This window comes from Paralichthys olivaceus, chromosome 10 (genome assembly GCF_024713975.1).
Source record: "Paralichthys olivaceus isolate ysfri-2021 chromosome 10, ASM2471397v2, whole genome shotgun sequence".
Taxonomy (NCBI): Eukaryota; Metazoa; Chordata; class Actinopteri; order Pleuronectiformes; family Paralichthyidae; genus Paralichthys; species Paralichthys olivaceus.
In genome coordinates, this window is record NC_091102.1 from 16,031,832 (window position 1) to 16,059,830 (window position 27,999).

At 40.2% G+C, this 27,999-nt stretch overlaps 1 protein-coding gene across 1 annotated transcript in view; it reads left to right on the forward strand.

Moving 5' to 3' along the window:
- The window catches only part of thsd7ba (thrombospondin, type I, domain containing 7Ba), a 183,610-nt gene that overhangs the window by 28,979 nt on the left and 126,632 nt on the right, over positions 1-27,999 (forward strand). Inside the window, exons 2-3 of the mRNA XM_069533160.1 lie at positions 9,525-9,860; positions 13,654-13,830. Coding sequence (XP_069389261.1) covers positions 13,671-13,830 — 160 coding nt within the window. The 5' untranslated portion in view covers positions 9,525-9,860; positions 13,654-13,670. The remainder of the gene's footprint in view (positions 1-9,524; positions 9,861-13,653; positions 13,831-27,999) is intronic.

The window sequence follows — 27,999 nt, forward strand, 5'->3', positions numbered from 1 at the left end:
CCAGTCCAGCTACTGAGATTCCCCATTGGTCAGTGTCCCAGCATCCTGGTGAGATCAGTTTTAAACCCACCACTGCCAGGAGCATCCTGGAGGAATTCAACTTGTGGTGGTTCTCCCTATTTGTGTATTTTCTTATAACATTCCTGGAATTAGAGGCACATTTACCTTAATGTTTGTGCTTTCTCTCTTGTATGGGCTTTGTCCTCAGGCGCCACTGTAGTAATCGTGATCAGGAATATATATTGACTGCACCTGCCTCTACAAGAGCAAAACATAAAATCCTCTGTTGTGATAAAAGAGGAACTATTAAAGCACTGTACATATTTCAGCCATGTTAATATGCTGCAGAGAAAGAGGAACATGCTGTTTTTGTTTTATTACAGCTAATAAAATTTCCCTGTTCAGCTCTGATGAGTATGTTGACTCTAAATTCATCCCGTGTACATCTCTAATTAGGACTCTGTGCTTCCTTATGTTGGGCAACAAAAGGTGTCTCCCAATTAGACATGTTTCATAGTAAAAATATTCTTAGCACCCCTGCAGTAAAGATGCTTGATGCATGAATGTGCACAGCAGAAGGGGTACCTACCAAGTATATGCTACATCTTGCTTCTCTGCCGGTGCTACTGATGGTCAGTCTGAAGGGTACTGTCTGTAAGGGTCAGTGTGTTTGTGTAGGAGAGAGAAGGAGAGCAAGGCAAAGAACACTGTCCTTTTCTTTTGGATGCCATTTGGTTTCCACTTTTAAAAATCAACTGCGAATCCCATGGTCTGGTCAGCAGCCTAGATGTTCAACTGCTCTCAAGAATCGACAAGTTATCGAGGGGATCATTTTTTTTGTCATTTTGATATAAAGGGGATGACATTCCCCCTTATCCCCTACAAATCACTTACTGATTATGATTGTACAAGTTTGAATGAACAGGAAACTAAGGTGATGACAGCAGTATTCCATCCAGCTGCAACCAACCAATGGGTACACAGATCATGACACTCAATAGGACTGTTAGTATTGATCCCAGTAATGGGCTTTGATGGTTTTCACAATGGGAGAAATTAACCCTCATTCACTCTGTAATGTCTTATTTGTCGTAGTGACACCAGAAGGTCTGACTCTGAGGCTTTGTGACTACCACACATAAAAGATGCTAGCTCTTCCTTTGTGCACCCACCACATCCAAGGGTGCTCACAGTGTTATTTGTACTGAATAACTGTTTCAGTCAGCCACCCAGTTAACATTTCTTTCAACGTCATTTTCCATAAGCCACATCTTAGGCCATAGCTACTTTTTTATCAAACCACTTTGCAATGGAATTATAGAAATAGCTTATCTTTTGCTCGGTTTTAAAAGAAAAGGCTGACAGCTGCCTGTCAAACCCTTGCACTGAAACGCAGAGCTAAAACCACTTTCCAGCTCCTCTGAACCACATCCAACATGTATTTTTCTGTATGAAATAATTTTCTACATCCATCTTTTTTGAAAAGCTAGGACATGTCATTATGATATTCTGTTCATACTTTGAGCTGAAAGATCATATATTACTTCCATATTTCAATATAGGCACAGCCTTGCTGTTCTTGTTATTACGTTTTGAGTGTCCTCAGCTTGCAATGCTTGTGATTGATACTTTATATAATAATTATTTTCTTGGATGCACGTTAAAGGAGTGTAACACAGAGCTTCTATTTGTATCTGTCAAACCTGTCTGTATATTTATAAAATGAGTAGTAAATCATGTCACCATTTATAGTCTAAATTCATATACAATATGTTTACTTGCAAACAAAACAAACATATTTTACCATAAATCTGAACTACTACTTCTACTACTACTACTACTACTACTACTACTAATTGCTCACTATATAGCTCATTATATCAGACCAATGCTACTTTGACCTATCACACTGTTTTTTAGCCCAATATAATTTTTTATTGTTTGCACATCTTCGTCAAAAACTGTATAAAAAGATCGACGACATGACTGCTCCCCAAATGTGGAGCCTGAAACATCTTGATCGCCACCTTGTGGCTTCCTGCAGTAAAGGTTGTAAACCCTGTAAATGATATTCTCCATGGATGGGACACGCACCAAACAAAAATGTCAAAGAACATGTCAAATACATTTTATTAAAAGATGCTTTCAGTTATTTTAGTTCTTATCACACTGATACAGTATATGTTCAAGTGTTCATACATTGTAAGTTTGGTTTTAATGAGTTAGTTGATGCTATAAAAGCAGGGTGATATGTCATGATTGACAGCTGAGACTTACTTAGATTGGTTGAGCATGTGTCTGTGTGACCTTGATACCACCCATCCCCCGATCATTGCTGTGCAGACTCTGGCTCAATATGTATCCAAGTGGAGACGCACCGTCCATCTATATCTACATCACGAAAAGTACTGCTGCTGTAGTTACCATGTTTTAGCTGCACGACAACAACCTAGTTAGTGTCTTGAGTATGATAAAAAAAGAACAAACAAGTTGTGGATGTATATAATACACTAACTGCCACACAAACACCCTTCACAGTTATAACTACTATTCATCTTTTTTACAAAATCTTTATAGCTGATAGCAAAATGTAGCCTCTGCAATATATAGTTAAAGTAAGTAAATAGTTTAGGACCAGTCCAGGCCACAAGGCCAGTTTTAAGCTGCAGAGGAAATTGGTGATTAAAGCAAATTGGCTCTAACATTAAAACTTTATGTAGCAGCAGGAAGACAGAATAGTCGGAATAGACATAAAGGACGTAAGAACTAGCAAAATCATGATCGAAATCATGATCCACCTCCTCTTGCAAATGAGGTTTTCCTGTAGCGTTTGCTAAAGTGTGAGTATGGAACCGCAGAGCCGATCATCAAGCAGGGAGGCATGAATGATTGAATGTGCATGTTGCCATAATTCGAAAGCACCACCCTCTCCTGTCATCATTATGTTTCCATCATTCACAGAATAATCTTCACAAATTCTTTTAAAGCCTGCGAGCAGTGAAGGCAGTTTTTTTTATTTCCTCAGATGCTCACAGGCTCAGTAAAGAGCCTAATTGCAGCTGCCAAAACATTGTGTGCTCACTCGATACCAGAGTAGGTACTTGCTCCCTTTCATGCTACACTCTACATAAACATCCATGCAGTGAGTGACAAATTGCATTCTATCATCTCCATTTCCTGCTCATCAGCCTGTGCCAGCACTTGTGAGTGACATCAGTTATCTTATTGGCGAGCCTGCAGAGCTGGCATATTTGCAGTGCACATGCATGGGTGCCTGTCAGATCTGGGTCAGACATTGTTTGTAAATAAAACATTTATTTTTGCTTTGCTTATACCTGACAGAAAGAGTTGACCGCAGCACTGATATTCACCGCCACCGCAGCATATTGCCTTATTATTTTCAGCCTGCTGTCTGTGGGCTCATGCATACAAACCAGACAAATAGGCCCTTATAGCAATATTTAAAATCAAGAAACCAGCGTGGGGAGGTGTAACAGCTGTCTTGAGACCAGTGCACTTCCCCTGTATCTCCGCTTGCAAAGTGAACCAGATCAATATGAGGTTAAAGTTTAATCTCATGGAACACCCATCAATCAATAAAGGAAGTCGCCCGTTTGAGTGCCTTCCCTCCACTCGGAACCATAATTCTCCGTCACAGATGCCGGGCTGGTCTCCTTTCTCATCTCCTCTTCTCTCCTCTCTATCCATGGCTGCACTCTGATAATCCAGATGGCGACAGACTCAGCATCCGGTCTCTCACACAGCCTCTCTCCATTGTCCTGAGCCCTTATCACTCGGCACAATGCTGGTGCCTTCTTGAAGCACAAAGCGCCAACTTGTTTCCCCTTCGTCTCACAAAATGTGAACTTCGAGCAGCGATGCAGTGGAGATAGACTCTACCCATTTCATGGACGATACTTCAGAGGTTTATAAAAGTGTGCTTTTTTGTCCAGCTGTGTGTGTGTGCACATCATGAGCCTACTTGTGTCTATCAGTACAGGTCTTGGTTTTGTTTCATCGATTATGCCTGATAGGAACTTGTGTTTGAGAATTGTCAAATCTTTTGAGGTTTTGAAAATGTTTAATTGTGTGTGAGCTGTTTCTTTTTGACAACTTCAACTTATGTTCCCTTTTCAATGTCGTGTAAAACGATCGTGCATCCCCCCTGATGTCTGCTGCCATCTCTCCCACCCATCCTCTCTGGATTGATAATGTCACACATGCATATTGATTTTCAGCCCATTAATCAACACCATAGTTCATCACGTAGCAATTGGCTCATTGTTTTTGAATATGTAGATAGCACAGTGTGACATTGCCGTGCATGTCTGGGTTATTAGTGCCTCTGACAGTGTTGATGGGTTTGGAAAGGTCAGTGAACAAAGTGAACATAATGTTCTGACATTTAAAACTGTGGGACAGGGAAAGATAATAATAATGTTTTTGATCGCTAAGAATACAAAACATTTCCGTTTCCTTTATGCATGAACTAAGCTTTGTCTCCGGATCTGCAAATTATGATGTCATAATTTATGCCTCCAAGCTCCAGTTAGAGTTGTTTTCAGCTTGTCTGGACTGTCAGTGCACCGGCTTGTGCTGGTTGACCTCTTGTGGTTTTGTTGAAAGACTTTATTTGGAAATTTTCATCACACTTTGATCTATAAATATCATATTCTGCATATTGAGCAAAGAGTACAATTTACATATTTGATATGCAAGGCTGCTTTGAACTGGAATCGGGTAATTTGGGTCAAACAGAACATGGAGTGTTATTGTTATTGTCAAGTAGCACTATATATTGGACAGTGAATAGAAAAGACTCACGGATGTTCTTGCGAGTCTCTGCCCGTTCATTATTTTGTTATTTTGTTTTGGTTAGCTGTAGTCTATGGTACCATCCCTTGATAGTAGACATTATCTCGAGATGTAGCGGGTCATGCTTCCAAAGGTTTTATTAAAAATGGCCGAAGAAAGAGGATTAGGGCACTGTTAGCATAAACTGTGTGTGACCGTTCAGAGACCTCTGCCCCTTGTCCCCCCTTGTCCTGTGCACAGGTATGAATACCCCTGTTGCTGATTGGCTGATACAGTGATGGGCTTTTCAAGCTGTCCAACTTTCTATCTTTCTTTTTTTACTGAGAAAACTACAGAAGCTACCTTGTCTTACATGTCAAACTCCAAACTCCATTTCAAGCTCTTCTTTTTTCACACATCACACAACCTCCTCTTTCTCCAGCACGCTGGAACATTTTGACATTTTTTCCACAACCCCAGACGACCACTTTCACAAAGGAACAGAACATCATCACCACTTATCACAAGAACCAGAATTTTAATTTCACCCATGGTTCCCCTCTCATCCACATTTTTCACCTGCTGTATAATTGACTTTTTTACACATTTCAGCATCTGTGGTCATCTTCTACATGCTAGGCAGGTATCAACTCCTCTACCCCACTTACACATACACACAGATATAAATACACTCAGCTCTTGGTACGTTAATCGTTATTTTCCACCAGGACACTTGTGGCTTCAGGGTCCAGGTGTGTCTGGAGCTGCTGACCCATGTTATCAGCCTGCGTCAGCAGCCAGGCAAACTCAAAATTAATCCTGACGCCGTCACGCCATCCCTCCCTCGCTAATGCTTATGGCTCCCTCTCTGGGCGACAATCCCTTCTGGTTCCTCAGCAGCTGGTACTCAGACACGCTCACCTGCTTACCCCCAGTCCCATGAGACGCTCTTATCAATAGGAGAAGTGAGACACAGTGACCAGGATTACAGCCAGTGCTGCGTTAATTATAAGCTTTTTTAATGAAGGGGAGGTCGGGGCTGGGAGGCCAGGTGGAACAGCCACACAAAAACAAATCCGATTATCCTGAAACGGTTTGTTTCTCTTTCAAGCTCTCCATCGCTCTCATTCTGTCTTTTGTGGAATAATTTCCCAGCTCTGCTTCAGAAGGCAGAGACATTTGTTTTTTTCTGTGCCTCTTTTTGCTGCAAATCCCTTTTTACTCTGTTTTTCAGATGCTGCAGTGGCTTCTCAAGGGGATGTAGTTACTTTATTTGGACTGACGATGAAGTACCTAAAACATAACCAATTAAAATTAGGATGAGAGATGTCCTTTTACCTAAAGCAACTGTTAACACTTTTTGTTTTTTCTCCACTGAGACTTATTAAACACGTTCACACCAATAAATAGAAAAGGCTTAGCATTTTACCGCTTTTGTTCTGCTTTTGTTCTGAGCTAATTTAACATTCTCTGATATCCCTATTCATGCCTTTAATACATTATTTATTTATTAAAAAATGTTCATTGAGAATTATGTGGCTAACAACACAATGCTCTGTATCTTTGTTTTAGGCATCACATCAATTAACGTCCTTTTTCTCTAAAGCCCAATGATTCATTTTGAGCAGGGGACTGTGTCAGCGAGTAAATGGTGCATAAATATCTCACAATGAAATTAAACACCTTTAATGCGCCTAAATCGGCTTTGATGCATCGAGGTGCTCTCTGTTATACATCAGGGTCTCTTAACAGTGAAGCACATCAATTTATCTCTTAGAAAGCTCCTGTCTCTGACCGACTCAGGATTGTTTTGATAAACATGTGAGGCTGAGCTGCAATTGATCACACGCCGCGGCAATTCTGATTCTGGATCAGATGACTCTGAGCAGCGTGTAACACCAGCTTGTATATTAACACAGCTGCGGGCTTCAGATTTGCTTTGATTTTTTACTTTCTCCTCAGATCTTAATCGTTTACCAAGAAATGCTGTGAATGTGATGATGTAGGATTTAGCAGATTGCGACTCATATTAAAAATAAACTTAAGTGTAACTGAAGTAAAGATTTCCCCTCTGTAATGGTATTTGATGTAACTAATTTGATTAGGAGATTCTCTGCGGAGTGGCCATATTTACACATCCTGGTGACTTTTCCTTTTTTTTTTTTTCCTTTTTCAAATTTACCCTGTCTGATCACATTTGCTTTGTAATTAATCACTGCAATTCAGCAATCTTCTAAAGACGCGTGTGCTTCCAGGCCTGATAATTCAATAGCAGAAACGGAAAAAGAGAAAGAAAATGACACAATATAGAGATTAAAGGATTTGAAGCCAATTCCCAGTTTCTGTGAGGGGGAAAGACGGATATTCAGGATCAGATGGATGGAATCATTTAACTGATCTTTTTGTGGTGAAGGCTGGGTGAGCACTGCTGACTTAAAACTCTCTCTTGCCGTTATCAATGCTGTGACCCTGTCAGCTCGCTTAACTGGCCGTACCAGGGCACCTACAGTGCAGGGGGAGGCAGGCAAAAAGAGCCATAGTATGTTCAGGACCACACCGATAAACATGCAGCTGATTGAGTTCACAACCCTGGCTTCAGGAACAGCAGCTGGGCCTGCCAGACTGTTTGAGTTGCTGGCAGAGTAGAGATACCTCTCTCTTTAAGAAACAGCCACATGCAACATCTTACCTGTCTGGGAAAGCGATTTCTGGAAGCATTACACACTATATGGCCTGTTTTACTGATGAGTTGTATTTGATGTTTGGCTGCTGACGTGTAGGGGAAAAAATGGTTTATGATAAATGGCATGTTTGAGTCTATAAAGGCTGCCAAGCCTGCTCAGGAAATCGTCGTAGTTATAAAATCATTTTTTGATAACCGGTGAATCGTAAGAAAGAGGCAAGTTTAACATCCACCCACTTGAACAGATTACCACCATTTTATGCTATAATCAATAAAAAAATCAGCAAAATGTCTCCCAAAGTTATCCAGGTAGCAGCAAATGAAGTAATATATATTTTCGTTTTGCTGTGATTTGTGTACAGGAGTATTACGTTTTGTCATATTTGTGTTTAATTTTGTTGGATTGTTTTTTACCAATCTTTGAGCCCATCGACTATCATCTAACAACAAATTAACCTCTGGGGGCAACTGCCATTATTTTGGGTCTTCCAGTGTAGACTGGGATATCTGGGCCAGGACGTTTTCTATTGTCATACACGGTTTACAATTTGACTAGTTTCTCTGATCATCACATCAGTTGAACATTTCTCCTCACAAAACACAAACTGTTTTGTGTTACTTTTGGAACGTTTTACTTTTTGTAGTTGTTTTAGGCCCAGAAGACATTTGGACTCATCTATATTAACAGCTATCTGCATATGAATGTAGATAAATTAAAAAGCGGATAGCCAATGCATTTCAATGTCAGTGTGTTCGCTTCTGTAACTCTCCACATGGACTGTTGCAAACAATGCAATGCAATGCAACCAGAGCCTGCCTGAACGTGATTGGTCAAACTAGAAATGGAAACCTAAAGGCATCCGGCCCCAAAATCTTGTCTCTTTCCAAAATATTCTTCATATTCACATTCAGATATTTTTTATAGAGATTAGTTTTAATTTAATATATTTATTTTGATTTCTTAAAAGTGGTTTGCTTACAGTAGCGAACAAGATTTCCTGCACTATCAAACGAATGCAGCAATCCTCAAGAGGTGAGAAAACAGAGGTACCACACACTGACTGTAATCAAAGTGTAAAGCTGAGATTGAATAAAGATTAAATGAATAGCATGTTCTCAGTTGATTTTTCTTCATCCTCCTGGAGACCCTTTCTTCCTTTCTATTTGTGGGCTTTTACTTAGTTGCCAGCAGTGGGAGGAGAAGTGCGGCTCCAAGGATGAGCTCATTTGAGCCACAATGGAAAAGCAAGGCAAAAGGACTTAAATGCCTTGGGAAATAAGTTCAGGGTCACTGGGGTTTTCTGAGGTTGGTATTGCCAGGAAGGTCAATAAGGGAGTTGGGGGCCACTGAGGAGGCGGGTGGGGGTGGATGGGGACACAAAGGCAGGAGGTGTTAATAGACTGTGTTTTTTTTTTTTTCTGGAAGAGCTCTCAGAACAGGCTTGGCTGCAGGGTTGACAGGTAATCACTGAATGTCATAGGAGAACAAAACCTTGAGCTGCAACTCTTGGACCGCGCTCTTGTCTTTGGTATCACTGTCAGAATGTGTCACAGGCAATGACAAATCATCACTGTAAGCCTTGCAGGTTTATGTAAAATTCACAAACAACATCCAACGCTGTGCCGCTAATGTGATGCACAAGTGACGTTGCCCTTCCCTTTATAACTGGAGCAAGTCTAAATTTGAGAAACATGACAATCCTTTATGCACAGAAGCTCTCACCCTCTGAGATGAATGCTGTAATGAATATGACAGGGCAGATGAATGGATTATAAATCAGAGCAAAGTCATGCATCTGGACCAATGTGTGCTAATAGCATATAAATTGAAAAGACGCTGCCGGCAGGTAATGCATCTTGATGAAGCCTCCCTGTATCCACACACTGTCATTCATTCATGTTAGTGTGTAGCTGTGTAGCACACATGCACAATGCACAGCTGTGAAAGAAATATAATCTTGAGAATTTCATCACATAAAGAGTTTTTTTTACTCCGCAGCAGTATCTGATGTTTATATGTGTCTTCGTCTTTCTTCTTCTACCTCAGACCCAGTATCCCAGGCTGACTCCTGTGCTAACCCCACACGGAACGTCAGTGGGTAGGCACTTGACTGAGACAGCGCCCGGGAGTTAATACCAGTCGGTGCTGCCGGAGGTGTGACACAATCCCAGCCCTCTACACTTTGATTCACACAGGATTAAGCTACTGCATGATGCTTCAGGCGGAAGACCTGGCGCTGCTGATTTACCATCCCTGTCAGACTTAAAGTCTCCTCTGCCCTGCTCCTGTCTTCTGTGAAAAAAAGAAAAAAAAAACTGAGAAGCATCAGCCACTGCACCAACCAGATCACCCAAAGGGATGACTGGCTGTCATCTAGCTCAGGTACAGTGTATATTATGTATGATGTATTAAAGTGTGATTGCAGTTGTTTATGAGGATAATCAACCTCTTAAGGTTTGGCTTAAGCAAAGCAACAAAAACAAGATTCGAGTTACGTTAAATACAACATTGATGGGTGGTCTGAGTTGGGATGCAAATGGATTTCCTGCATTAGTGTCCAGACCTCCAGCACCTAGACCTCCACACCGGGGCTTTGCATATTGATCGATACAGAGTACCAATCTGATTTGAGCGCATTTAAAAGAACAGCTGCTATAGTATATTTTGAAATCTGTATATGACTAACCCTGGATGTGATGATTACTATCATTGTTGTATGGTCTGACTCATGTTAAACCCTTTGACCAACAAATATATACAGACAAGCAATGTCATAGAATTTCTTTAATTATCTTGTCTCACTGTCATAACTGAGGAACACACAACAATTAGCTTCTTTTAAATATCTTGAACCTGAAGTCTTGCACTTTCCAGTGTAAATTACTGCTTGCTAGCTCTGGCCAGTGCTCAACTACCCAGAAATCACTTCTTCTTGTCTGCTTTAAAAACAGTACTTCCCAGTGGCAGTACAGTGCAACTGTTTTCTAGAAGAAGTGATTTCTATGGAAAATAAAATTGCATTTTTTTCAGGGTGACAGGAATATACTTGAATGATGGGATATCAGATCTGCACATAGATTTGTGTACTCGCCAGTGGCATTTATGGCAGAATGAGACATTTCTGATGCTGATATCAGACCCTCTGGAATATAGGACTCACCACTTGACCTGTTGATCTGTCCACAAGTATTAGTTATTTTTCAATGAGCAGTGCCCACTTAATATAAATTCATCTGCCCCAAGAGACTCAACCTTTACAAAGTGATAAATGTGGTACATTGTATGAGTCTGAGCTGTCACTGTCTGTTCAGCCAGTCAAACTGGGGAGTTGTCTTTGTTACAGGGTCTGAATAGAGTAATGCAAATTGTGCCAAAAGAATTCAGGAACAAAAGGAAGATGGACAGAAGTATTCTTAAATATGAGCCTGTATAGTGACAGCTGAGTGCAGCTGCTCTTACAGGCCTGTGATCAAAGAAATACAAAAAAGGAAAGAAAAACTGTGTTTTGCATTGGATTTCTGATTCTTTCACTGCGGTCACGGTCATTCCTGCCAATGAAAACATCTGCAAGAAATCTGCTTATTTGGATATCCGTCTACACATTGCCAAACCCAATCAAAAACAATTACATGCACCACAATGTGGGGGAAAATACTTGCAGCTGCGGTAACCTGAATACACTGGATGTACACAAAGAAGAGCGCAAGCAGGAATTTAAGCTGAGAATGTGACGGGAGACTTAACCGGTTGGCGACATAATTGCATGGAAATCCAGGGGAGAGGGCTGTATCACTGCTAAACGGGCTGCGATCAAAGGCCTTTGTTTCCACTCCAGACAGAACTGGGTGTTTGGCTTATTTAAAGAGAGTACAGGGGATCGCTTGGTGATTGTTCAGAGCCTTGGCTCACCAAATTAGCTTTTGACATTCATTTGGAAAGATCTAATCAAACATTAATTATTGTGACCACCTGTGAAAGGGGAGGCTGTGAAGTGGCGCTCATCTGTTCCCTTACGATAGCTGCGGGGTCCTCACTCTCCGGAGAGTGTGCCACAGACGAGGACCGCAGGAGACAGGGAGGCAGATTGCATTCCATCAGATCATGGAGTATCTAATAGGATGCACAGCAGCATCTGAGCCACGCTGCTGTTTGCCAGGTTTCCTGTGGCCGCTGAAAGCCTGGCACGATTCCTTTGACCCAGATATTTAGCAGCTTTAAGATTTTCAGGATAGTCAGTGTTCTTTGTCTACAGGGAGCCACAGACTGGCTGAGCCTGAGTCTGAGCTGTGTGAGCGCAATTGTCACCAATTCTTCAAACTGATAGGCTTGAAGAAAAGCAAGCATTATTGCAGACACATCTAACACAAGGAAAAGATGTCTGCGGGTCATTCCCTTGCCTTCATCATTTCTGTTCACGACTTTGTTTTTCACTCAGTTGTGACATGTTCCGTCAGTCGATGGAGAACGCTGCTTGTCCCATGAATAGTCAAATTAGACTGGCTAGAGGGGGGATGTAATCTGGGTGCAGTCAGGTATGGCTTCCAGAGCAGTTCCAGCCGGAGAGGTTGGCTAGTAATCAGCAGCCAGAGGTGTCTAATTGGCATATGGCTGCGTAAGCGCCAACTCTGCTCATTCATCCAAACAGAATAATTTCCTGGCCAACAAAAAAATGGAAGACAAAGGCAGCTTGAAAAAACCAAACAGTACATCCATTCTATTCAATGTGGATGAGTTCTTTAACATAGAGAGAGGACACTTCACGCTGTTGTTATTCTGTAGGTTGGCACACTTCAAACGCCTGTGCTGGTACAGTTTGTGTGAGCTCTGTGCTGCAGATACAGTAGGACATTCAAACAAGAGTTGTATTTTGTAATGCCAAACATGTTTGTTTTTGGACTGAATGCAAAAGCTCCTCTGACGCTAAGGAGATCAAAGTTTGACTATAGAATAACACATCAAACCTGGAGGAAAATTGGACAGTCCATCAAAAAGCAGGCATCTGGCAGCACACGTCTGGGCACCGAGCCATCTTCACCCTCGCAATTCTTTCTCATTAAACAACATTTGCCCCCACCAAAAACGCAGTGGCAAAGTTGAAATCTCATTTACCTGAATGAAATCAGGCAATACTAATTCAGCACTCAGCATGTGTGAATAATCTTACATCTCAAATGGCTGTCATGTAGTTAATCTACCATAAGACGCGATATTTATTTATCAACATAAAATGTGTTGCAGTGATCTGTAACATTAAAAGAAAAAGAAATTAAAAGATTATTTTTTCATGCAGATACATAATGTTCAGGATCAAATTCATCACCTGAAGAGTGTATCACGCATCCCAACTTCTTCCATCCTGCATAAACCTTTTCCACTTCTTTATTTTTTCTTCTGTTCTCTTTTCAGGTTTTTCATTTTATTCTTAAGTAAGTGTTACAGTCATAAGTTTCACCGTGTATCAAAAAGTTAGTTTTTTTTTTTGCGACAAGTTCCGCAGTTGCAGAGTGACGAACTGCAGGGAGCGCTCTGTGGGATGATGAAGACAATAATAACAAGTCTCACAATACCCAAAGTGCTTCAGCGCAGCAAAATTAGTTTTCGGAAAATGACTCACGACAGTCCCGAACGCTAAACACCAGCCTCTCAAAGCATCAGGTGTTTCAAATTCAATTCCATATTCATTAATTTTGCTGTTGGTGCAACACAATTAGAGGCCTGGTGAATCCTGGACTAATCCCTAACACTCCTAGGACATGAATCACTGCAGGAGGAGATATGAATAAATGAGCTGCAATAAAAAGGTACTAATACCCCGTATTACTCCAAGCTTAAAGTCTTTCATTTCTTCAATACATGTTTCCACATCCACCTTGGGAGGCTGAGACGCTCAAGCCTCTCTGATTAATTATTTTTGGTCTATGAGGGAGAAGAAGCGCGCATGGTATCACACTTGTATGCTGGATTAAAAAAACAAAAAGACAAACGGAGACTATGACAGTATTCGTGTGTGATGCACTGTTGAAGGTGACAGTGAATGTCATGTTTCTGGGCTGGAAGTTTCTTTTTACACAGCGGCCTCCCCATTTTTGAAGTGCTACACACACGCAATCCCTTCCCTTGTGTCTCACCATCTCTGTGAGTGAGTTACTGATGAATTAAACGTTCTCCCCCACAGGAGTAAGAGAGGAAGCAATGGGCTGGACTATGATTCTAAAAGATGACTTTGGGGTCATTGCCTGGATGCGGCGAGCTGGGAACTACCTCGGCCTCTTCCTCCTCTTGTCTCTCTTCTTCAGTCCAGTCCAGTCAGACGTTGTGTTTCATAGGGAGCATCATTTCTCATGGAAAGCAGGTAAAAATGTTCATCTCTTCTTTCTCACCATGAATGTTTCTGTCACTATTTAAATTCTCCACCTACAAGCCAAAAGTCTTTCAGCAGCCAATTCCATACAGAGAAATAAGCCCTTCCGCTTTGTTGTTTATTTATCAGATTTATGAAATATTGCTTTTCATCCCGTTCATATGTGAGTATTTAATAAAACACACCTGGTAAAGACCCCCTCTAATGAAATTGAGGCTTAATTAGAGTTCGACCAATCTGTTGGTTGATCAAATTCGTCTGATATAATCCATGTATATTTTTCAATATGCGCTTGTACGAATACATATTTTTTCAGAGTAAACCATGTACAGAGGATGTGTCTTTACATTTTATGAAAAAAATATTTGTATTCTCCTGAATTAAGTTCGATATATTTGATTGTATTTGTTTTTTTAATCATTTATAGTTATTCATATTAACATTCCTGTACAATATCATGCCTCAATTACCTTTCTTTGTCATAAGGGCTAGATAACTACACCTAAAGATTCATTGTCAACTATATATATTTATATTGATCGAAACACTGTAGCGTAATTTTTTTCACTCCCTAATTGGCCTCCAAAATCCCAAATCTGTTTTTTAAATGTGCATGCTTCATATTGTTTCACCACAGCATATCGCTGATAACCTTCCTTTTTCCCTTATAAGGGGTATCAGGGGAGAAGAAGGTGTAGCTAATTATCAAGCTACCTAAGGTACTGAAGTCAGAGCTGGGGACCTGGGCCGAGATTGTTTTTAACATTAGAAACACATAATCCGCTGTTTGTTAACGTAGCTCAGGGCTCTGATATGATGATTTGTAAACAACCATTTACAATCTGCTCATCTTTTTCATCCATGGAGTTGATTTCCAACACTCTTGCCAAAAAAACTCCTTTATTACTTCTTGTCATTATGTAGCAGTAGCTTGCAAAACAGAAAACAAGTGTGTGTTTTACGAGCCGTGTCAGAGCTGCAGGTGAGGGTGGAGTTAGAGGACTTATTTGCATGTTCATAGACTGTGAAGTCATGGAAAGAAAACCCAAAATATATGTAATCTTTTGGGAGAGAGATGATGATGGCAGGAGAGGAACTTTAGGATTTGTAGGAGTAGATATGCTGCAGGCACATTCACTCCGATATACAGACTGTATACACACAGAGTCAGCCACTCATTACTGCTTCATAATGTAGGAGGAAAACTAATGTAAGTAATCCTCCTCTTTCTGACACATTGTTGGGGAGCATAAACCTCACGCTGCTATTGGACGTCTTTTAGCCAGTGCAGTGGCGGTTAGTATAATAATACCTCCTCTCTGACGAACTGTCCATCCTCAGCCCTGCGGTGACAAGCAGGGCGAGGATTTTTACCATAATGATGTGTATGCTGTGGTAATGTCAAACAGTTAATGAGACATTGTTGCACCCTAAATAATCATGTTGTGGTATATTCTCTGCTGTGGATTTATGGCCGCAGTTACAACTGTCTGAGATGGTTTTAATGAACAGTGGGCTGCAAGTTATTCTTACATTCTATGTGAGTACTTAGTCTAATGTGCTGCATAGATTTTTTTACAAATACCTTTCTATGCTTCCATGTAGTACTTTATATGCAAAAAAACATTGTTAAAAGAGTAAATCACCTCTGCAAAGCTGTGTTGATATATGATGTTCCACTAGAAAGGGAGTTTGAGGTAATCTCACGATTCATCCTTCACTGGCTTCACAAACACAATTGAAAATGCATTTTCAAGGCAGCGTGAGGAGGAAAACTTGGCCTTCCCACACAAAAGCCCCACTTGCTGTGCGATTAGCACTTTCATTTCTCACTCTGTGGTTGGGTAATGACACTGCCCAAGTGATAAAGAGATTGATTAATTTCACTTGAAAGTGTGTATGTTCAAAAGGGATGTAGCCGGGACACCAAGTGTGAGGATTTGACATCCTCGTGGGGCTAAGAACGCTTATACGTTGTTGCTTAGCTGGAAATGAAAACCACTTCAAAAACAAGAAAGGAAATCTCAAACTTAACAGCCCCACCTGTGAATCTGTCCTCTTAATGTCTGTCTAACTGAGGGACTGTCACAACTGGTATCACAATCCTCTGGAGTTAAATCCTACACAAGAACAGCTAGTTGTAGGATAAAACATGTTGTGTTATGAGGACGTGTTCGGTGCAGTTTGGTTTAAATGAGTAAACGCTGCTCGGGGCCACACGTCTGTCTTGTTAAGTCTTCCCCGCACCAGCTCCAGGCTTTATGTCACAAGACTATTACGTTCATGTGGGTAAATATTGATTTCACTTTCCTTAGTTGAATCACATGATACGTTTGAATACTTAATTAGGCTGACAAGCTCCCTTTCAATTTTGGACTTGTCAATGTAGGGAAGATGTGCTCTAAATTATGCACAGCCGCCCTATTGTGTTTCTATCTAGGCCAGCAGCATTGTGGGGTAAATCTTTTTTGTGAGCAAGTTCCCAGAGCTGTGGCTAAGCTGGGAGTCTCTGGCTCCGACTGAGATGGAGTCATTTAAGCCTGACCTTCATCAGTGTCTTGGAGAGCAGAATGCAGCACTGTAATGCTGCAGTTAATGGGACTATTATTTAACTCTTTACAGTGAATATTCAAAGACGATCTCCCGTCAAACAGCTGCACTTGCCCTTTTTAACAGCCAGTTACACATTTGCCATTAACTCGGAGCACACGGAAGAGCTGAGCATCGGAATAGATGATGAGATGATAATATGAGGTGTGAAGGGCTGAGGTTCTAAGCAGTCGGCCATTTGTTAATTTTTACTAGGGGGGATGGTTGCTTGGAATTTTTTACCATATAAATTATGATACAAGGAACTTTGGTGAAAATAGAAAGAGAATAGAGTCAAGTTAGTTTTGCCCTTGATTCTAAATGGTTCTCATTCATGCCTTATTACTTCCACTAAGAAGGTTATGTTTAATTAGGGTTCTTTGTCTGTTAGTTAGCAGCATTACACATAAACTACTTGACTAATTACCAGGAAACTTGGTGGAAGGATTTGGTATTGGTCTGGGAAGATCACAATACATTTTAGTGCAGATATGGAACAGTGGCAGATCCTGGAATCTTTTTTCACTTTCTTAAACATTGTGAGATTGCATTTTCTGATGTTTTCACCATTTTTCCAGAGAACAATACATAGTTCTTGATGAAAAAATCTGGTTATTAAGCAGACGGACGTGTACAATTTCATGCTGCTTGATTGATTCTTAAGGGGACTGTCGGGCCTTGGCAAAGGTATGCGATCTTCTGAGTGTTAATTAGTGAGGGGATTGTTTTCACCCCTGTGTGTGAGTCAGTGTGCGTTTATGTGTATACATGCAAAATACCTCAACAGTGCATGGATGGATATTTACCAAACTTGCTGTGAATATTACTTAGGAGAGTATCTCCAGATGATCGGTCAGGGTTGAGGTGAGGGGTTCGACAGCCCTGCAGTAGAGAACTGGATGCTTCCTGCGTAAATATGCAAAGCAAACGCTGTATCTACCGAATCATACTGAATTATCACTGCATGTAGAGGACAGTAAGGTCTTTATGGAGTTTTAAGAGCCACAAACGTGGCCGCAGTTACAACTGTCTGAGATGGTTTTAATGAACAGTGGGCTGCAAGTTATTCTTACATTCTTCTGTGAGTACTGAGTCTAATGTGCTTTTGCCATTCACATACACATATTAATACAGTGTATTTATGTGCAGCACTTTTCTCCATGAGAAGGGGCATATTTTAGAGTTCAGTCTCAAGGACACAAAGAGTGTTGTCCTATTCTTTTCGCGGCTCTTCTTGCTATAGTATTTACTGTGTGCCTCTAACCACATCTCTCTTCTGACCTCCTCCTGTTTTGCTTCACAGGAGCAGGTGGTTTTCACTTTTAAAAAAATCATCTTATGAAGCAGTTTTTTTTTTCTCAAAATCATAATGCAGCAATTAGTTCTCAGTATTAAACTGCAGAGCACAGAGTGATTTGTTATGTTCTGGTTGTGGTTTGTTTTATTCCATTACAATAAATTTAATGTACAACTGGAGATTTGCAAATAACTAGTATGTTCAGAGGAGACTGTTATGGATATAATGGCAGACTAGTAAAGGTTTTCAACCCTGGTGCAGCTTTTTCTTTTTACATTTTGTCTTTTGAATTTCAAAGGATCATAAACTGTACAGTCCTGTTAGCTTCAGGATGCTGATGTCTGCTAAAACAGGCTATTTAAATTGGATTTATTTGGGCTTCCGGAAGCACCTGCATTTAAACATGACAGCCAGACACAGTGCTCATCCAGTCAGCTTTACACCACTGCAGGAGTGAGATCTTCTCTCCCAGGTTTTCCTGTCTTTGAGATGAGCATATTTATGCTTCTATGTATACATCTTTAAAATGTTAGGATTCTCCAATCAGAAGACCCAAAGTTATTTGTGGGCATAGTTTCACAAAAAAAAGGAAAAGCGCTGCCTCATCCTACGAGTGAGAGTTTATCCCTGATGGCTTGTAATGTACATCAAAGCTTATTTAAAAAAAATATATATATATCTCAAAACACCTCTATTTAGATTTGTTTTTCTTTTTTGACGAGGGAATCCAATTACTTCAGGAAAGTGAGGTATATTTATCTCTGATGAGAAAAATGTAATATTCCTAAACATGAGACTGAGTCCAGTCACAAGAGTGCAGCAAGTACTGTGATTACACGAATGAAACTGTATTTGTTTAGTGACTATGTATCCTTGTTTATGTTTCTTGTTACATTCATATTCCTTAATTTTGTGGCTATAAAAATATAATTTTATGCTTCGTTGCCTGGAGTCCCCATGAGATTTGAATAATTAAGCTGTCGACGGTTCATCTAAATTATGTGAGAACTTTCAGCCCCACGAATCAGCAGAGGGGCAATGATTTTCAAAAGATTGAGAAATCAATAAAGGTTTTCCTTAATGAGCGGGATCACAGCTCCTGCTGGATTATTCCAGAGTGGCTTAGGGGACCCGGTCCTGCCCGAGGCCCCTAGAAGACTGTAAGAAAAAAAGTGTACTAATATGCACAGTGACAGTCAGGCATTTCATTTCGGGGTCAAAATGGACTTATATGCAATGTCGCCACACTGTTGCACCATCAAAGCTGAAATCAAACATCCCTGCTCCAGTGAGCTTCTGTTGTTTCTGAAAAATAACCTCAAAGTAGCGAGTGTGCTGGGATCTCACAATTCATCAAACAACACTGAATAATTTACTGCACACTTTTCTTTGCTTTATAAAAAAGACAATCAATCACATTAGGTAAATGCAAATTTCTAGCCAGTTAAACAAGATCTAGTTATATCATCATACTACTCTGCTGCAAAGATAAACACACCTGCCTTTCAGCTTTTAACATCAATCTTGAGCGACATGATTGATTTAGCTGTTTTATAAAGGAAGTGGAAATGTGCCCTGACAGTGATGACGGAGGAACAATTAAGGAAACCAATGAATTCCTTCCTCTTGGGAGCAAGAATATGCTCAATTATTGTTTGGTATACAGAGGTAGTCGGTGTACATGTTCACTGAACTGTGAGACTCTTAACAAAGCTGCAGAACACAAACAATAAATCATAAATTAAGGTGAAATATAAGTGATGCATAAAGACTCTTCACAGAGGTGATAGGCTGTAGCCGACAAGTGACATGTCCAGAAAATGAGTAGGAAGTCAGAGACTGTTTACATGCACTGTGTTATTGTGATTAATTACATGGGGCCCTACTCAGATTGAGGGTGGCATGTCTGAAGTGAACACACAGTTTTTTCTTCCTCTCCACATAAGTCTGACTTTTAGGGAGAGCCTATGTTTCATCTCAGTGCAGCCACCCTATTATTTACATTCCTCCCTATTCTGACACTGGATCGAAAAAGATTGTGACACAGCTGAGTGATGCTTCCTCACATCTCTCCGAACAACACTTTTCCATATACTGAACTTTGTGCTAAAGGCCACAGGCGCAACATTAGCCATCAACATTTACAAAAACACACTGCCCTCTCTCTGTTTTGCTCTCCATCCACACTTAGCAGACATTTTTCATGCCTCAAAAAGAAGCTTTGTGGACATGCTCTCAAAACTCAGTCTGAAAATGTCAGTCTCATGTTGTCGTGTGGATGGGTTTAATAAAACTCTGCAGACAAAAACGGGAGCAGAATTGTGAAGAAGCAAACTTTTCAGTTTCGTCCAAACACTCTCTTTGTGATCACAGTGCAGTTTTGATGATTGGCCTCTGTTTATGTTTTTGTTGTCAGCCGCACTTGTGCTGATGAGACCGTGATTTGGTGGAGGACAGTCTGAGGGTACCATATCACATTTAAATGCCTGAGTGTAAAGTGCATTTTCATATGGACCAGCTTTGCTTGAAAGAAAAAGTATAAGTAATAAACTGTGCCTCCTCCATGTTAGTGGATAGGATATGGGTGGTACCAGAAATGCAAGAAAGAAATGTGAAACATTTATCTCACAGATTAGAAAAGTTTAGGTTTATCTTGTAATACTTATGTTTGCTCAAGTTCTTTTTTCAAAAAGTTTAATTTTAATGATTTATTTGATGCTATAGAATGATATCAAAAGTCACGATTTACAGATGAAACTCACTCTCGATTGGTCAAATGCATGTATCAGTGGGACCTCCATTCTATGTGTCCCCACTATGATCATTACTGCACAGATTCAACATGGAGCTCAAAATGGCGACACCCATGTCTGAGATTTATTAGGGAGGAAGTGTAGACACATCATCTTTCTATATATACAGTCTATGGCCCTACAAGTTTTCTGATTGGTCAAGGAGTGTCTGTGTCACCACATCCCACTGATTGAGTCAAGTAACAAAATACAAGTCAGAATCTGTGCCACTATTTCTATTCATGGAAACATAATTTACTTAAGAGCTGAAGCAGTGTGCATTATATACATTTAACACCACCCACACACACAGTCGTCTGCCCAGGACGGGACTAAAAGTGACTCATGCATTACAGTAACAAGACCAAAGGGCAAAGCAGAACTCATTTTACAAAAACACACCTATTAAACCAGGGCAATTCATGAACAGGAGTCACTCTAACACACACACACACACACACACACAAACAGTTTCTTCAGCAACAGAAATCAATAGACAAAAAAAAAGAAAGAGATAATGATGTTAGTGAGTATTACAAAATCATATTTATGGAGATGAGAAATATTTTGCAATCTTGCACCACCTGCGGCCCTGGGCACGTCATAAACAAGGCTAATGAATCGACAACGTCACCAGACCTGGACCATCTGTTCCGCTCCCAGTGATGGGACGTCCCATCTGGCTACTTACCTAAAGTACGCCCCCTGAGTTTCCCCGCTGCTTGAAAAACAGGAGTTAACTGAACTTGAGATAAGTTCAATGCACTTAATGTATTAACTACAATGAATAACTGCTCAGTTACAGTGACAAACATGCTGGAGACAATTTGTGTCCAAGTTCCTTGGTAACTTGCAGTACAACCATAGACTGCATATAAAGATAGATGACATGTTAATGGAAGGGAGATGGACCAAACTACAAAGTCAAAACACACAGCAAATAAATGTATTTATCCAAGACTGTTGCTGTAGTTTTATGTCAGTCTTATCATACTGATATTTGTCCTACTTTTTATTTTTCCAATATGTTTGGTTTTAATGTCTTATTACTGGATGCAACTCGATCGTTACTGACTCTGAATGCGCATATTTATATTCGAGATATTTAAGCTTCATGGGAGGAAGTGGAGACATGCTGTCCATCTTTATATACAGTCTATGTTCTAAACAAGTTAATTTAATTCAACTTTTGGAATGTGAGTTTTGGAATTTCCCTCCAGGGATGATTCTGATTCTGATTCTGAAGTTCAACTACATTTTGTTCAGTAGTTTCTGAAGTGGTCTGTGTGGAAATTTTAAATTAAATGAATTCCTGAGTGATGTTATATGGTGTAGCCGGCACAGTTCCCCTTTCTCTTTTATCCAGCTGTTCCAGCTGACTTCATCCCCACTAAAACCATACTGTACAACCAGACAACTTAATCCTGGAAATGTTCAAGAAGCAAGCCTTTATTCAGTGACCGTCCATCCTGGCACTGTAGTCTTTTTGCTGATACTGAGTTAATCCACTCCCTTTTTGCGTCATACATCACTTCTGTTGCATTAACACACACACAGTGACACAGAGCTGTGTCTCAGCGAACACCTACGCCAAAGGCCTTTTATCTGCATTACATTCTCATTTGTTCATGTGCTGGTTTTGTCAAGGTTAGCAGTTGTTAAAATAAATTTGTCTGGATCGTTGTGCTTTTGCTTGCTCACATTTCAATCACTGGTCCTTGGCTTCAAATAGTTAATTATTTAACAATTTAATTAATAATAATAGATGAGAGTGTTATGGCAAGCTGAACAAATATTTTTCTCCCTGAATGACCTAAATAGTTTTGCTCAGTGGATGAATAACACATTATATGAGTTTGTAGAATGATAATTGCAGTAATTGTTCCATTAGTGAAGATATAAATTACAGTGTTGTTGTATGTGGAGTAAACACACAGCCTTATTGCTTGAAATCACATCCAGACTAAATAACATCTTAGTGTTTATACACAGTCATTCAACATTTAAACTTCTTTATTTCTTCTCAAACATCTGCAGACACTCTAATGGAGAGATATAAAACATGTTGGCGATGGAGAGTTAGATTTTCATGCCTTTGTTATGTATTTATTTCTTTGAATATAATCACAGCGACGGTTGCCAGGGGATTTGTCTGGGGGGCTCTGCTGTTGTCAGCACTTTGACAACAGCTGTGTCATCCCTTACCGCGTGTGATGTCTCCCGCTGCATATGATGAGCTTTGAAGGTAACGAAGGACATGATTCACACATGGCCAAAAACCGATGCTGCTGCACGACTCTCCAACATGCAAATCAGTGATGTCATACATGTAAAAGTAAAACAAATCTCAAGCTCAAGAATAAGTGATATTGGTAATTATCATTATCTGTCACAACATGTATCTCTCATAGCAACCACACGTAAACACAAAGCGGCTCCTGTTCATAGAGTTGACTGCTCTCTAACTTAAGAACTAAAAATAGTATATTTATAATAGCACTGGTCTGAGATTGTGATTAATTGGGGTTAGGTTAATTGGTCACTCTAAATTCTCTGCAGGTGTGAACGTGAGTATAAATGGTTTGTCTCTGTATTTTGGTGCTGCAATACAGTGGTGACCTGTCCGGTGTACCCTGCCTTTTGCTCAATGTCAAATGGGAATGTCCCCAACCCCCCTGTGACCCCCTAAGGGATAAAGGTTATAATGGATGGCTGGATGGATTAAAGCATAGCTCAAGAGAAAACTAACTGAGCCTGAACAGAACCTGACATGCATTCTGTTTTTTGTGTCCGAATCCCACCTGATTCTAATGTTTTCTACAGTTATAGACACATGCTGTGTCCAATTTTGAGCCCATCCATTGTAACCGAACCAGACCCGGACCGGAATGTCATTTCAGAATTAACCAACCTTGCCCAACCTTTCAGGTTCAGACAAGCTCGGGTCAGATATACAAAGCCTAGGCCGAATATACTAATCTGAAATTAATAAATGTGATTGATGAGAGAAATCTAATGGATTAGCAGCTAAGAAGTCTGTCTGTTTAAAATCTTGTTTTTCTTTTCATTCACTGGGTCCAGACATGTTTTAGACTAGCTTATTACAAAGAATGAAATCAAGGCAAAACAAGGAAAAAGAAAACCCCCAGCAAAACAATGCTTTATCCCATGTGTAGCTAGCCATTATATACTTCATGCATCAGAAAGCCACCTTAGTTTCCTTAAAATAATGTCAGACAAATCGACTGACCTCATGATAAACACACGATTTTCGTCTCACGCCACCTTTTGTTGTCACACTTGATATAAGTGATCTCTCGCTGCCTTTTGCAAACAGTGTAAAGCTTTCAAGATGTTTCCCTTTGTTTGAGTCATATAATATCAATTATGCAGCTTGGCATCACAACTCAGCAAATTCTTGCAATTGCTGTTTCACTAAAATCTGCCAAAAAGAAATGTGGTTTGTTATCTGCCTCAATGCAAACCTCCTTTGGGTTTGGCCAGACTGCACTATATCAGCCTGATTATGATCAATGTAAATAAAACTCATTGACTATTGATATTAGGTGGAAATATATTGCTCCAATTAGATACAACCACTATTTTGCAAGCTTTTTCTCGTGTGCATGCTGCATTATTAAAACAGTGCCTTGGGCAAATCATTGACTGGAAACAAACAGTTGCACTGCTTTGTCTCATTCCAATTTGATCAGCATTGAACGCATCATAGTTGTAATGGTATATACTGCATATTACTTCTATCAAAGCGACCTTTACAAAATTTAAAGTGTCTGTTCAAAAGCCCTTTAGATTGATTGTGCAATTGAGAGCTCATTTTGAACCCATGCCTCTCGTCCTGACTGGCAGTGAGCTGATGGAGGTTGTCATAAAAGCTGCTCGCGGGTCTCATGAGAGCCACAAGGCAGGAGATTCCTTGCAGTCAGATCCTTAATCCCATGAGAATATTCTCACAAGAAGAGTAAGCTTTTCCTATCAGAAGTCCCTTTCAAGCAGCGCAGGGCTTTCACACAACCCTTATACAAAACGTCCTATTTCTGGACAAATCTCCCACAGTTGGATTTTTTTTTCCAACAGAGACTTGAGGGAGAAAACGGGAAAAAGCTCTACAGCCGTGCCTCGTTTGTAACCGGGAATGTAATTATGAAGAGTCGCTGTGATATTCCGCCTTGAGTGCCATTGTGTAACTGATGGGAGTCAAAGATAGAAGGTCACCTCATTACGGAATTGCTCCTGCAGCTTCAATTAACACTAATATTGAAATACATAAAAAGGCATCTCTTGAGCGACAGAGTTTTGTCTGATTAAGGCCCATGTGTGCAGATGAGATTCCTGAATTCATCACTCTCTTATTAATATAGATATTATGATGGATGCTAAGAATTAAATGTGAATTAAACTTTGCAAGGCTTTTGAACACCCTTTGAATTTCTCCACTCTTACACAAAGAAACATTAAGTCCACATGCTGCAAAGTGCAATGTTGTCTAACTACATGTTCAGTACCAATAATCCATCGATCAATATTATCTGCACAGTTTATCCTTGTGTGACATTGGGTAAGAGGCAGGGTACTTCCTGGACAGGTCGCTAGTGTATCAAAGGGCCAACAACGACCATTCGCATGCACCTTCACACCTCAATTTAGAATCTACCTAACCCCAATCTGCATGTTTTTGGACTGGGGGAGGAAGTACCCAGAAAAAACCCATGCAGACAACATGCAAACTCCACACATGCAAATTCGACCCTGTTTGACCCCCCCCGCATTTCAGCCGGAAACATTCTTGCTGAAATGCAACGCACCAGTGTGCTGCATAATGCGGTCTTTTAAATATAGCCTTTGTAATAGCTGACTGCATGAATCAAACCTCCCTAGACGACTTGAGGACAGAAATTTTTGCAGATAAGTGCAGCAGAAATGAAGTTGTAACTGAATTACTCATTTAGAATGGATTTAAGGCATATATAGTAGTACCCCACTAGCAAAAAGTCACAATACTTGTAAATTTGATTAGTCAACAACTTCAGCTTCTGTAATGCAAATGAAGTAAACCTGCTGACAGGAGGTTCTCCTGTTCCGACCGCTGTAAACTGCGGCTCAAGTGCAAAGATTTTAGTAAATCAGCAGCTAAGGGGAATAAGGCGAGGAGCCTGTCCTGCTCTTTGATGCTTTTACTGGATGTTGGGAATATTGAGTTGTGAGGTTGAAGTGATGTTTCTGCATGAAGGTCAGGTTTAAATAATTGGACACAACGTGGAATGAACAGACGAATCAAATGACGTCTCATGTGAATTATAAGAAATAATAATCCTCTGTGTTACACAGTGTTATTATTACTCCGTCACTCTGTTCCTCATATTTCTCTGGGTTCTTAATATGCTCCATAAATGCTCTCTGGTGAGGAAGCTCGCTTGTAATTCCCCTTCATAAAAAAAAAGAGGCTATTTGCTGCTTTAACAAAACATGACACGCTTGTTGTAATTACAATAGTTTTAATGAGATGAACTCCTCTTTGCTTCAGAGAAACTGTAAGCCTGAAGGCGTCGGTCAGAATGAGTACAGGGTAGAAGCTGCGTAAAATACCGGAAGAGCTTAAACCTAAATGCTAAATAATGTTTATATTTTTATAAAATAACTGTTTTGTGTTCACTGTCTTCATGGTGCAGTTTTCCAGATGAGCTGTTCTCCGTGCCTGAGTGCTGGATCTTTGTCAGCACAAGTGCTCAGTCCCCCTTCTGCAGAGGGAGCTAAAAGTAAATAGGTTACCAACTGAAATGATTTCTCCGTTTCTTCTCACGAGTGCCATTCCAATTTCATCACCATTTCATCCTTTGTTGATATTTAAAGTCATATTTGATTTCACATTTCACTTATAAGATCTCCTCAGAATTGTGAAAGAGGAGCACTGATGCTCTATTCAAAGTAAGAGAAACAGGTAAATGCAAATAGTGTTCTCTGTGTTTGAACAGCAGCCTCTACAGAGACCTGTTAAAATAGCCCCCTCTGTTTACAGTGTATTTGACCCAGCGGGGAGAGGCACCTGAGAGATGGCGAAATGAAAGCAAATGGATTTGTATTCTTACCTGAGAAACGTTTCCATATATTTTATGATTGCGGAGCACTTTCTGTCACGACTGCTTGTTTTATTCTACCCTTTGATCAAACGCTGTGCAGAAACAGGCTTGTCAAAACAGGAAATGCTAGAGAGGAGTGGAAGAGCGTAGAGAGAGCCCGCAAGGAAGTACAGGCTATTATTCTGCAGTATTATTAATGTGGTAGCCATCTATATTTTGACTTTTGATGTCTGACACTTATTTTACTGGAAATTTAAAATTGACCAACTGGTACATATGGAATTTGTGAGTGTGAACTTTTCCTTCAAGCCCCTTAGTAAAATGTCCGAAAAATGTGAGAGTGAGCACATGTGCGAATACAGCAGGGAAATGACCAGAAATTCAAAGTGAGGATGAAAAAGAGGTACGATACACGTAGAAGACCCAACATAGTTTTCCACAGGGGGATTCTTGCCCTGCCCCCAACATATTCCAGTCCAGGCACCACCCATCGCCTTGACATTTTCCTGTTGTTTTGAAAGTGTCTAACCCAAACGCTCTCTGTACCCTATTTTAATAGGTTGTGTCTGAAAGCGGCTTTAATGACGAAATGAATCACAGAATTAAATTAAAACTAATGACTAAAGCTACATATTACAATAAGCCTGGCTTCTTTAAACATTCATGACCATATATTCTCTGAAGTGACGGGTACAGTAACTTGCATTGGAGGTTTTGGGATTTTGTACTGTATTAGTTCACTTGCATTCGACTACTTGTTTGTTTTCGACTTTGGCCACTATCTAGTTGAGTCTTTGGAACATGCTTTTTGTTGAACTAATTCAATCTTACCACGTGTTCATTTTCATTTGTCCTGCCCTGGGATGAGCAGCAGAATAATTCGTTCTTGTTGAAAGTAGAGCTGGATCGACCTATTGCACTCAAAGGGCACGGCAAACCAATTTAATTAATTCTGCTAATACTTGGCTTTCATCCTCTTTTTTGTTTAGCAAGGCTTTTGAATACATTTTTGGGAGTGACTTCTTAATCACAGTCAGGCCTCCACAGTTTGCAATATTCTGCTTTTCATGAAAAAGAGCCTTTTCCTAATCAGGCAAAACTGAATAAATACATAAATAAATGAGACATTTCTGTTACTGCAATCTAAATGAATCAGGATCTTTTTCACACAAAATACACTCCAGCACTTACACTCTAATTGCTTCCTTTGTACAAGATGATTATGAGATTAAGACTGGTACATATAGGTCATTTCATCAGCTGCTGAAGATTCCTATTAGCTTTGGCTGAACTTAGAATGCATTCTTTTTTTATAGAGAACAAGGGCTGTGCCATTTGTCCTCCATTTCTTGTGTAGTGCTGATAGAGTGGACCAGCTTCATGGCCA